General features: G+C 40.9%; 1 protein-coding gene across 4 annotated transcripts in view; it reads left to right on the forward strand.

The window, feature by feature from the left end:
• Positions 1 to 12,818, forward strand: part of snx25 (sorting nexin 25) — a 262,889-nt gene that overhangs the window by 114,853 nt on the left and 135,218 nt on the right. For all 4 annotated transcript variants that reach the window (XM_067982600.1, XM_067982602.1, XM_067982599.1 and 1 more), the window contains 2 exons: positions 1,093 to 1,268; positions 8,902 to 9,088. In XM_067982600.1, the coding sequence (XP_067838701.1) occupies positions 1,093 to 1,268; positions 8,902 to 9,088 (363 nt within the window). The remainder of the gene's footprint in view (positions 1 to 1,092; positions 1,269 to 8,901; positions 9,089 to 12,818) is intronic.

Here is a 12,818-nt window from a genome sequence, read left to right on the forward strand (position 1 = left end):
CTGGGGTTGTTCTCCTTAGAACAGAGAAGGTTAAGGGGATTTTTGATAGAGGTGTTCAAAATCATAAACGGTTTTGACAGAATAAAAAAGGAGAAACTGTTTCCAGTGGCAGAAGAGTCAGTAACGAGAAGTCTCAGATTTAAGGTGATTGGCAAAAGAGCCAGAGGCGACATGAGGAAACATTTTTTTATGCAGCGAGTTGTAATGATCTGGAATGCACTGCCTGAAAGGGTGGTGGAAGCAGATTCAATAGTAACTTTCAAAAGGGAACTAGATAAATATTTGAAGGGGAAAAAAACTACAGCGCTATAGGGAACGAGCAGAGGAATGGGACTATTTGGATAGCTCTTTCAAAGAGCCAGCACATGATGGGCTGAATGGCCTCTTTCTGTGATGTACCTACTATGACACTATGGCTATGAATATCTTTTGCTAATGACTGTTCCTGGCATTCTCAACTCTGCTTTTAATGAGTGATTCTACAGTATAGAACTATCTAACAATTGACACTGAATTGAAAGTTTCATGCAGAAAGCCCACAAGGAATGCCACATGTTGGGAAGTGAAAAAGTGCACATTGATTGAGTGGCAGGTGTTCTTCTGGTATTGGAGCTAAGTTGAGGGATACTGGGACAATTTAGATGCAGTATTGCATCTTGGAAAATGGAATTGAGGTGCAGATCAGCCATGATCTAATTAAATGGCCTTGTTACCTGTTGTAGCTGATCTGGGAATGCTTGATGGGGACATTGGGCAAATGAAACTGAAAAAACTGTTCCATTCCCCAGTACTGACCTCCATTACTTTGATGAGCACATAATTATACAATACATCTAACTTTCTCTTTTTATCGACCCCCTTAAAAAAACACTCAAGCCATGTCTTGTGCCTCATTGGTTGACATTCTTGCCAATGAAATCTGAGAAAATTGATAGACAAGATGTGACAGATGGGCAGGTGTTCTACAGACACAATGAGCTAGCTGTCTACATACAAGGGTTTTACTGAGGAGAAAATCGACAATTGTTTCCATAAAGTTTGAAACAATGGATATGCGTTGGCGTAATGCTGCCTCATTATTCTTCCTTTTAGGCAAGAGGAACAGCAGCCAAAGCCCTTTCCTCTACATCCGTGCTTGAAGAGCCTTGAGGATGAGGACCAATTCCTGCGCACATGCTCCCGAGTGCTGGTGCTTTGCCTCTTAACCACGAAAGATGTCTCCTCTCGCAGCCTACAGATTGTTCTTGCAGAAATATTAGCCATGAAAGGTATGTGCAGGTCGCTAGGAATTTAGGTTGTTTAGCCAGACGGGCTGTAACTGAGTTGTGACTCAATCTGACATAAACGGTACCCATTTTACTATCCTTACTAGTAATTTAAAGTTCGAACAGAAAATCCACCACTCGCTGCAATAAATTTGCCCAGATTAAAGGAGTAAACTTCATTTGTATTATTGCTGATAGAGTCACTAATACTGTGATTTTGTGACCTGAAATTCACCAATTAAATTTTTAAAAATTAATTGTTGTTTAATCAATCTAATTTAAAATGGCTTCCTACCCTGTCTCTAAAATGTAATTTTTCAAGCAAATTATAACTCCTACTATCCTGCCTGGTCCACCATTTTAGTTTACTTGCCTATTCTCTCAGGATACCTATGGGATAAGGACAGACAGGATAAAAGCTCTTGTTTCTGTTGCTGCAACTTTTTTGGAGAGAAGTGGGACTAGCTGAGTGAGAGGTGAAAACTAATTTCATTTTAGTACGATCTTTATTTTAAAAAAAACAGTCTTGATTGATGAGAGCAAAATACGACACCTTGTTCCCCCCCCCCCCCCCCAATTATTCTCTGCTCTCTTCATATCTTGTGCTACCTGTTGTTTCGAGTGTGTGTGTTACACATCAGTGTAAGTCTGAACCATCGACTAGGAGTTGTGCGAAGCTATTGGCGAGACATTTTCTCCCCCCATAGAGGGAGAACCAGCCTTCTATTTGGAGCTTGCATACAGCAGCATGGCTGAGAATGTGGGGTGAGAGTGCAATCCAATGTATGATCCCCTAAATGAGCAGAAGCATTTAGGCTGTCCAGCATTTCATTAAAATAAGGAACCACTGTTGTTTTGGATTCTGGTCTTTTATGGTGATTTTTGTTTTGAAGTTAATAATACCTCCCCTGAGGACCTAGTGGGTAAAGGCACTTAAAGGCACTTATTTAGCCAAACAAACCAAGAATGTCCCAGCTTTGATTCCCAGTCTGTGTTGAGTTAGGGACAGTAATTTGGGCCCTTTCGTAAACTTCAGCTCCTTCAGGAAACAAGTGGGAATGCTGGCAAAAAAATAAATAAATTCCACAGTATGTTCAGGTGAGCAATATTTATCTACAGCAAAATCTTACTGAGATTTTAAGAGTTCTTGCAGCTGTAAAATCAACTGACCCATCTTGCTGGTAATGTCTCCATTTGGATTGTTTATGGGGAGTTACCTCAATTCAATGGGGGTGCTATGGGGGGAGGGGGTAATTATTTTGAGGAACCGATTCAGGATCAATGGATGGTGCTGGTATCATTAGTTTGTTCAGCTTTATAATATATCCAGTTGCATTCTGTCATGGAAAATGGGGACCCAACCAGGGAAGCCTGCTATATTTTTGATTTGGTTGAGGGCATACTGCTACTCCCTGATTTACAGCTGGAGAGAGCAGTGTGGTTTCCTGTCCTCACTCGATAGCTAGCTCGAATGACAGACAACAGTCCTGTTATGTTTTTCTTTCTGTTCTTTTTAAATATTTTGATAAAAGTGTCTTGCATGGCATGTTGCTGCAGCCTCGTGTTTCTTTGGTCCAACTCTTTTTTTTCTCCTCTGGTTTCCATTAAATTTTTATTCAAGCATGGTCAGTCGCTGCTCAATCTTAATTCAGCTCCTCACTTCATTCCTGTGGAGGTGGTGATCATCACAGGTCTCACAGCCAACACCCGAGCTGCCAAACTTAATTCCAAATGTTATTTTAATTTTATTCACTGCCCCCTTTGCAAGGGGATAAGTGTTTGCAAATGGAGGTGATCTAAAAATAGTAGCAGCTGCTTCTGCCTCAAATACAGCTGCACAAACCCACGACACAGAGGAAACATCTCCAATTGTTTAAACTGTTGAGTGTAGTTTTATAATTGGACTTTTTTCTCTGTGTTTTATTTGGGAGATTTGGTAAGAATCTGATGATTAAGCTTGTTGCAATATTTAATCTACACTAAAATCTTACTGAGATTTTAAAGGGGTTCTCACCTCTGTAAAATCAATTGACCCATCTTGCCAGTAATGTCTCCATTTGGATTGTTTATGGGGAGTTACCTCAACTCATTGGGTGGTGGGGGGGGGGGGGTAATTATTTTGAGGTATGTAATTATGGTACGTTATTTAGTTTGATTATTTGCCAAGTTTCAGAAGCAGAGCTCCAGGTCCAAGACTACTTATGAGCAACATAACAGGAGTTGCTTAATTTGAAATTAAGTTGAATAAATCAACTTTCTGTCATCCGAGTAACCTTGCTTTTCTGACTCTGATCCAGATGCTCTAATGTGCATTCCTGTTAATGAATGTCGCCGATCTCTGCTCTGCTCCTTCCTATATATTCTGGAGCTATGAGCTGGTCTGGCAGAACTTGAGTCAGTGCCACACGTAAACACAGTGTCTAAATGAGGTTCATGGTCTCTGTAACAAAGAGTAATTCAGAACTGGCTTCAAGAAAAATGAGTAAAGCTGCCTGTCCAATTGAATAGAATGTTTTATAACTTATTTCTTTTCCTCAGTCGTGATCAGAGTAGATAGTGCTCTCATTTTCCACATAAAACATGTTGACATCTGAGGCCTTGGGCTGTGGGTGTAATTTCTAAAACTTGCCTTATTTAAATGAATTGGTTTCCACTGTTGATGTGCTATAGGAACATAGGAACAGGAGTCGGCCATTCAGCCTCTCATGCCTGCTCCGCCATTTGATAAGATCGTGGCTGATCTGTGATCTAACTCCGTATACCTGCCTTTGATCCATATCCCTTAATACCTTTGCCAAAAAGCTATCTATCCCAGATTTAAATTTAGCAATTGAGCTAGTATCAATTGCCGTTTGTGGAAGATCGTTCCAAACTTCTACCACCCTTTGTGTGTAGAAATGTTTTCTAATCTCGCTCCTGAAAGGTCTGGCTCTAATTTTTAGACAGTGCCCCCTACTCCGAGAATCCCCAACCAGCGGAAATAGTTTCTCTCTATCCACCCTATCCGTTCCCCTTAATATCTTATAAACTTCGATCGGATCACCCCTTAACCTTCGAAACTCTAGAGAATACAACCCCAATTTGTGTAATCTCTCCTCGTAACTTAACCCTTGAAGTCCGGGTATCATTCTAGTAAACCTACGCTGCACTCCCTCCAAGGCCAATATGTCCTTCCGAAGGTGCGGTGCCCAGAACTGCTCTCAATACTCCAGGTGCAGTCTAACCAGGGTTTTGTATAGCTGCAGCATAACTTCTGCCCCCTTGTACTCTCGTCCTCTAGATATAAAGGCCAGCATTCCGTTAGCCTTCTTGATTATTTTCTGCACCTGTTCATGACACTTCAATGCTCCATGTACCTGAACCCCTAAGTCCCTTTGGACATCCACTGTTTTTAACTTTTTACCATTTAGAAAGTACCCTGTTCTCTCCTTTTTTGATCCAAAGTGGATGACCTCACATTTGTCTACATTGAATTCCATTTGCCACAGTTTTGCCCATTCACCTAATCTATCAATATCGCTTTGTAATTTTATGTTTTCATCTACACTGCTTACAATGCCACCAATCTTTGTGTCATCGGCAAACTTAGATATGAGACTTTCTATGCCTTCATCTAAGTCTTTAATAAATAGTGAATAATTGAGGCCCCAAGACTCCACTAGTCACATTCTGCCAATATGAGTACCTACCCATTATCCCTACTCTCTGTCGCCTTTTGCTCAGCCAACTTCCTGACCAAGTCTGTACTTTTCCCTCGCTTCTATCTTAGCTAACAGTCTCTTATGTGGGACCTTATCAAATGCCTTCTGGAAGTCCATGTAAATAACATCCATTGACATTCCCCTGTCCACTACTTTTAGTCACCTCTTCAAAAAATTCAATCAGGTTTGTCAGGCATGACCTACCTTTCACAAATCCATGCTGGCTCTCTCTGATTAACTGAAAATTCTCGAAGTGTTCAGTCACCCTATCCTTAATTATAGACTCCAGCATTTTCCCCACAACAGATGTTAGGCTAACTGGTCTACAATTCCCCGGTTTCCCTCTCTCTCCTTTCTTAAAAAGCAGAGTGACATGTGCAATTTTCCAATCCAGAGGGACAGTTCCTGAATCTAGAGAACTTTGAAAGATTATAGTTAGGGCATCCGCAATGTGCTCACCTTCTTCCTTTAAAACCCTAGGATGGAAACCATCTGGTCCTGGGGATTTGTCACTCTTTAGTGCTATTATTTTCTTCATTACTGATGCTTTACTTATATTAATTTTATCGAGTCCCTGTCCCCGATCTCTTTCTAAATGGATTTACACCCTACTAGCTTGGAGCATGAGAACACTGGTTAATGTAGTGTATCAGAGGAGTCGGTATCACACACCTGTTAGCTACGGCAATGTTTGAACAAATAGGCAATTGTTTAGCCAGTGTAGCAGGTCTGGTAAATATTGTCGGCACTGGACCAGGATCACAATCTGTTTCCGTTGCTGCAAACGTTGCCGCGCAGTGTAAACGAGGCCATTGTGTTACAGCAGGTAACATTACCCCACTCAGCGATGGCCCAGATAAGTTTCTCCTGCGCCTCCTGGCTCCACAGAAGTAACGCGAGCCGCTACTAATCCAGCCTTTCCATCCAAGTTCTCCCCCCATCCCACCCCACCCTGGGACCTACTTGCAGGCCGGTGCAGTGCCTGAGCTGCCCGTTATCTGTTTAGCGAGTGCAGCTCATTGGCCAGATTTAAATGAGGCTCCAGCTGAAAATGGCTCGGGCCTCCTCACCCGCTTGACGTGGGCGCCTGGTGCCCTCTGCCAATCCACTGCCCAAAGGTGAAAATCGGCCTGATGTTCTTCAGCTTTTTCCAGTCAGCCCTACATAAATATGATTGAATTACCCAAAAATATAACAGCCAGCAGTTCTTAAACGTACACTGCAGCACAGATGAGGGGTAATCCTTAGCTCACCTTCGGGACATTAAGGAGTTGACCTGATGCACTTCATACTACTACCTACCTCTGTGGCACAGTACAATAATACAATTGTTAACTGAGTCATTATAAAAGCATAACAAAATGCAGCTTTTAGGTTTACAATGACAATGCTTTACCTGTCATCAGTTTAATTATCATCAATGTAACATGGTAAGACAGAATCTAACTTCTGTAATCAAACACTGCAATAGCAAGGTATGAATATCAATATTCAGTCTGTAGGCTAAAATGTATTACAGTAAAACATGCCACCACTCTAATTTGAAAGCAAATTTTCTGGCCCTTTCTGGTAGCAATGAATGATTGATTTTCCACTCCCAATTTGGGACTTGTTCAAAATACCCTTTCCGTTTGGCAATCATGTAGACCAACATAAGCAGATGATAGTCATTTGGTACAGCTGCATGTCTCAGTCTCTTCTGTTCCGTAAAGTCTGCTGGTATTGGGTGGGCCTGGCATTATCTCCTCGTCTAAGGTCTGGAAATGAGATGACTTGCTCAGTTAGAAAGAACACCTGACGTACTTTCGGAAGTGACCTCATGCTTCCAGGCTTGCCCTTCTCAGTCAGCCTTACTATGGTTCTAACAGGCGTGAAGTACAGCAAAATCATTCTTGTGCTCTTTGTAAACGTGTTACCGATTTTGCTGCACAAAGTGCATGGAGGAAATCTCCCCTATGAGTGTCTGTTTTTGCTCTTTGCTACAATAACTGAAATAACAGGGTGATTGTCTATTCTTAGTTGCAACTTTCTTTGTGAGTTTTCTCATACACGGCAACTTGGAAAATGCTGACCCAGGCCCTAACAACTCCAAAATGGCTCCGAATATACACCTATAACCCATGTAAAGAAGTAATTATACTAGAAATCCGGTGGGGCACAGGGCACGTACCTTAAGCTGCAGGGATATTCCTTCACTTGTATTAGAGAAATAAAGCAGAAGTGCATAACAGCCTGAAAGGCACAGGATTGATGTTCTAAAGGGTTCTCAGGGCCTTGCCCCCTCCTCCCAGAAAAATTAGATTTTTGACACTTGGTGCAGTTTCCAGCATTTTAGATTCTACAATGAACAGGAACATTTCATATTTAGTTAATAAATGCAGGAGCATTCATTCATTTGAAAATTACTCTCTGCCATTTGGAAATTTATATATATTTTAAAATGACAGTAGCAGATAAGCTAATAGTGGGAGAAACAATTGTGCAAATGCTGCCCGTCAGTGTCGAACGTTGGTCTGGTTGTTCATGGTTGGCATGTTTCCATTTTTCTTCGACCTAAATGAATAAATCTCTGAGCCATAGAATTTTGATAAGGTGGCTAGGTAAAATTAATAAGGCTCTTGCTGTGCAATCAGCTGAAAGAAGGTACAATCTTGTTTTAATGGTATTGCACTTTTAAAATAATTTTTTCTGTTACTTGGTTTTTTGTGATCATATGTATTGGTTAAATGGACCATCTGCTGATACAATGAGTTAGAGGATGGAGTTGTATCCTTGCTCACAATATCGTACGTTTGGATGAGATGACTGCACATCCAACTGCCTCTGTCGGGTTATTGATGACTTTACCCACAAACGGATAGGAACTTCCTAAACCTGCTCGACTAAAGGAAGGAAATTGTCTTCCTTCTGAAATGGTTTTCATTTTAGCCCTTATATTACTGGTATCAATTCTTAAGATTTCGAACAGCCCTAGGCCTTGATATTGCACTTTAGGAAACTGATGTATGCACAGTTAATGCCTTTGTATGAAGTTTATTCTTTCCTTATTTTAACAGACCATAACCAGTTTAAAACCAATGGGTTAATGCCTCCACTAGAATACAGAAGAAGGAATTTCATATTATCATTCATATGCTAATATCGCATGGTGTAATTTCACAGCCCTAGAATTCAGTAGCTAACATCATAATTTATGTCTTCTATCCATAACATGACTTGGGTCAGAAAACACTGGCAAACCCCTTGCACTTCTTAACTTGGGGTTTGCAATGTCTTCTGAACCATCTTGATATATTAAATGCTTTACTGCTTCAGTCTGTTTCTTTTCTATTTGCAAAAGCAAGGTCCCCTTCTTCTATGCACTTGTGATAAATTAACTTCTGGAAACTGGAACACTCACGTTGATTGAAATACTTGTAATGGTAAAAATGATGGGTAAAGACTTTGATGCTGATGTTTCAGAGGATGCTTGCACCATATTGTGAGGCACTGAGCCACATAGACCAGAAAGGCCCAGGAGCAATCACTTTAGTTAAGCAAACTCAGGCATGATGGTGGTGGTGCGAGGCTGCAGTGGATAAGAGAGAGCATAAAATTTCTGAGCACTGTCTAATGATCCCTGGTGCCAAATGTGTGGATATTGGGTGGGAACAGGATCGGGCGAATTTTCTTTTTTTTTTGCACTCCCCCCACCCACCTTCCCACCAGTCATGTGGTTACATAGTCAACAATACTCACTGACTACTCACTCACAGAAGAAAAATAGCTACTCGGTTTTGCTATTGGAAGACTGCTGGTGCTTGTGGGATCAAAATCAAACACCGGCATCTCTTTAGTGTTTGTTCATAATGGAAGTGTTTCTAACAATTATCAGCTTGGATCTGTGTTCTGAATTGTGTCCATTCTAAACTCTTGCCTGAATCTATTGTTGACAGTTCTAAAGCCAATGGTGGGACTGCTGAGCGATCCAGACTACATTAATCGAATGCTGCTAACCCAGATGGAACACAGGGAGCAAGTGAATGAGCATCACAAGAAGGCCTACACTTACGCCCCTTCCTACGAGGAGTTCATCAAACTTATCAACAGCAGCTGTGATGTAGAGTTCTTAAAGCAGCTGAGGTAATGGCAATCCTTTTGTGTGTGCAGTAGCCATATTTTCACAGGCAGTTTTTTGGGCACAGTTGTGGCAACTTTGTGATCTACATCTTCCCCTCCTTTTAAGACCCTCTTTAAAATCCACGTCTTTGACCAAGCTTTGATCTCCTTCTTTAGCTCAGCATCTATTTTGTAGATTATCTTTCTGTGAAGCACCTTGGGGTGTTTTTCTATTTTGAGGTGCTATACAAGTGCAGGTTGTTACTGTCAAAACTGGAGATGGAGATTATGGTTTTATCTTTGTGATTTGTGAATGCTAAACGTTGGTGTGCTGTTGGAAGTTGCAGGCTATATGTTTCCCCATGAGGGAGAGGAAAAATCAATGGATGGCTCATCCTAAGTTGATCTGGTCCACCACCTAGGTGGCCATTGAAAGGCCTGAAGGCAGGTGATGAATGTATCATGACTATGGGTGAAGTGGGGAGGCTAAAAGAGAAGAGAAATTAACTAAAAAAAAAAAAAATTTAGGCTTTAAAAAAAGTGCCACAGATATATGAAGCATGTTGTAATCTAATTTTTAATCTATTGAGGGATTTATGATGGCTTTCAAAGAAAGTGTAATGGGATGTGAAACTGGCCTGAGTCCACAGGCCGCTGAAATGCACACTGAATGTGATTGGACTACAAGTTTTGGATGTGGTGGCTGAAATCTAAAAGGAGTGATTGCACACCACACAGAGTTCCCTCAAATTCCAACTGAAATCGAGTGAGAGACCTACAGTGGTGTTCATATAAGGGTTTTCTTAGTCTTTCCTTCTGGCCCTCACTTTTAAACAATAAATGCTGAGAAAAGGGAGCTGGAACTTGAAAGTAAAGGTTGTGTTAGCTTCTCAAAGCAGTTTGCTAATTTGACTCTTGTTCAAATGGATTGCTGCTCAGTGTTATTCACTTCCTATTTTCACATCGTTCACCTGACGAAGGAGGAAGCCTCCGAAAGCTTGTGAATTTAAAATAAAATTGCTGGACTATAACTTGGTGTTGTAAAATTGTTTACAATTGTCAACCCCAGTCCATCACCGGCATCTCCACATCATGACTTCCTATTTAATTAGACACCTATATTACTGTTACTCTGCAGTAAAATTACCCTCCTTTCTGGTGATGGGTAATGACCAGGAAAAAGTTTCAATACATGTACATGCTTTCACCTTGCTGTGGAACTCATTATTGCGTACTATATATGATTGTTTCCAAATTATTTTTAAAAATCTCAATATATCTTTAAGGAAACCTGCCGTTCTTACCGGCCTATATGTGACTCCAGTCCCATATCAATGTGCTTGATTCTTACTTGCCCCCAGAAGTGGCATTGCAAGCCACTCAGTTGTATCAAGCAGCTACCAGCAGTTCAAGAAGGCGGCCCAATGCCACCTTCCCTGGATAACAAGGACAGACAATAAATGCCGGCCTTGTCAGTGACACCCACAACCCAAGAATCCTATGAGTAAAGATTGAGTTGAATGGGCTTACACTCTCTGGAGTTTAGAAGAATGACAGGTGATCTCATTGAAACATATAAGATTCTTAGTGGGCTTGACTGGGTAGATGCTGAGAGGATGTTTCCCCTGGCTGGAGAGTCTAGAACTAGGGGACATAGTCTCAGGATAAGCAGTTGGACATTTAGGACTCAGATGAGGAGGAATTTCTACACTCAGAGGGTCGTGAATATTTGGAATTCTCTACCCAGAGGGATGTGGATGCTCAGTCGTTGAGTATATTCAAGGCTGAGATCGCTAGATTTTTGGACTCTAGGGGGATCAAGAAATATGGGGATTGGGCAGAAAAGTGGAGTTGAGGTCGAAGATCAGCCATGATCTTATTAAATGGCAGAGCAGGCTCGAGGGGCTGTATGGTCTACTTCTGCTCCTATTTCTTATGTTCTTAATCAATTTTTTTAAAAAGATGGAAAACTTGTAGAATCACAAAAAAATCTGGATCTAGAACTCAGCTTCTGGATTAATGGGCTGGATTTAGCAGTATAAACACCACGAACCGCCTCGCAGGCAGGCAGTCTCCCAAAATCCAAATTAAAACAAAGCTGATATAGAAGAAGCTGAAGAGTTTGTGTAGGGTGACTTTTTTTCCGATATAGATAGACAACAGGTTTTACTTGTCTGGGTTTTTGATATGTGTAGGTTCATTTTAAATCTGCCAGGAGAGAAAATTGGGTTTGTCCCTTCCTCCTCCCCGAGTTAGGTAAAATCTATAGAATAAAATAGAACAATGTTTGAATTGAAGACATAATATTTTGAGACCAACCCTTTCCTTGAATGCATAGGGCTGTGCTGGTGCTGTTTAGGCGTATTCTAAAGGCTGCTGAGTTGAGGGCCTCTGCTACATTGCTGTCACAAGAGGAACGCGAAGGCAGTTTTTTCAGGGTGGCTGTGGGATTGGTCAATCAATTGCATTTCATCTAAATTTTAGCTGCAAAAAATCATTGAAGATTTGTTATTTGAATGCATTCTGTGATTATCCAGCTGACCTAGTATGACCAAAATTTAACAAGTCTAAGCTTTTCGAGGCAAACAGATTCTCTGAGTGTGATTGTAATCTGAAGTCCTGTTTTACCATGGGGGACCTTAACAATGTAATCAAAATACTAACTGAGGATGGTTATGAAATTGAAGGAAACTGCAGTCTTAGGCAAAATACTTAGTTAGAAAAGCAGATTTGGCTTCAAATTGGAGTATCTATTTCTCTGAAGAAGCTAGTGTTTAAGTGGATGTTAAGGCTGTTTCCGATTTTGCGGTAAATTAATAGTTTTGAATTCTCAAAAGGTTTACAGAGCAGTCTGGCAAGAAGAGAGCTCTGATACCAGTATGTCTGGTAGTAGTCCAGCAACTCCTCAAATTTAAAATTCTCATCCTTGTGTTCAAATCCCCCCATGGCCTCCCCCCTCCCTGTCTCTGTAACTTCCTCTCAATTCCCTCTCTAACTCTCTCCCCTCTTTTGAGATGCTCCTTAAAACCTACCTCTTTGACCAAGCTTTTCATCACCTGTCCTTAGATTGCCTTATGTGGCATGGTGTCCAATTTTGTCTGGTCCTGTGAAGCGCCTTGGGATGTTTTGCTACGTTAAAGGCGCTATATAAATTCAAGTTGTTGTTGTTGTAGTTAGTTGAGTTTGGCCAGTTTGGTAGACTATATGCAGCCCAGATATTAGGCAGTGATGGTACAGATCAGTTTCTTCACTACGGAGTATCACAAAAAACTTACTTCAATGCTGCTTTCTTTAAAGCATCTCTGTAGTTTGCTTATTAAGCACGTTCATATTCTGCAGACATTTTAAAATACATTTGAGGTTCTGTAAATGTCTAAATCTAAGCTAGTAAAGTAGACTTATAATTACAGGCAGGTAGCATTCTTTTGTTAATCCCAAGAGGTTTCATTCACAACATTGATTATCTGGTCTATTTAAAAAGTATGGAGCAATCAGCACATTACACTAAGTGCACTATGGAAGGATAGAATTTCCATTTCTATAGCATCGTTCATGACCTCTGGACGTTCCAAAGCACTTCAGAGCCAATGAAGTACTTTTCAAATTTAGTCACTGTTGTAGGGAAATACAGCAGCCGGTTTGCACACAAGGTCTAATAAGCAGCAATGAGATTAAATACCAGATAATCCGTTTTAGTCATGTTGGTTGAAGGATAAATGTTTGCCATGACACAGGTGAACTTTCCTGCTCTTCT

This window comes from Heptranchias perlo, chromosome 4 (assembly GCF_035084215.1).
Source record: "Heptranchias perlo isolate sHepPer1 chromosome 4, sHepPer1.hap1, whole genome shotgun sequence".
Lineage (NCBI taxonomy): Eukaryota > Metazoa > Chordata > Chondrichthyes > Hexanchiformes > Hexanchidae > Heptranchias > Heptranchias perlo.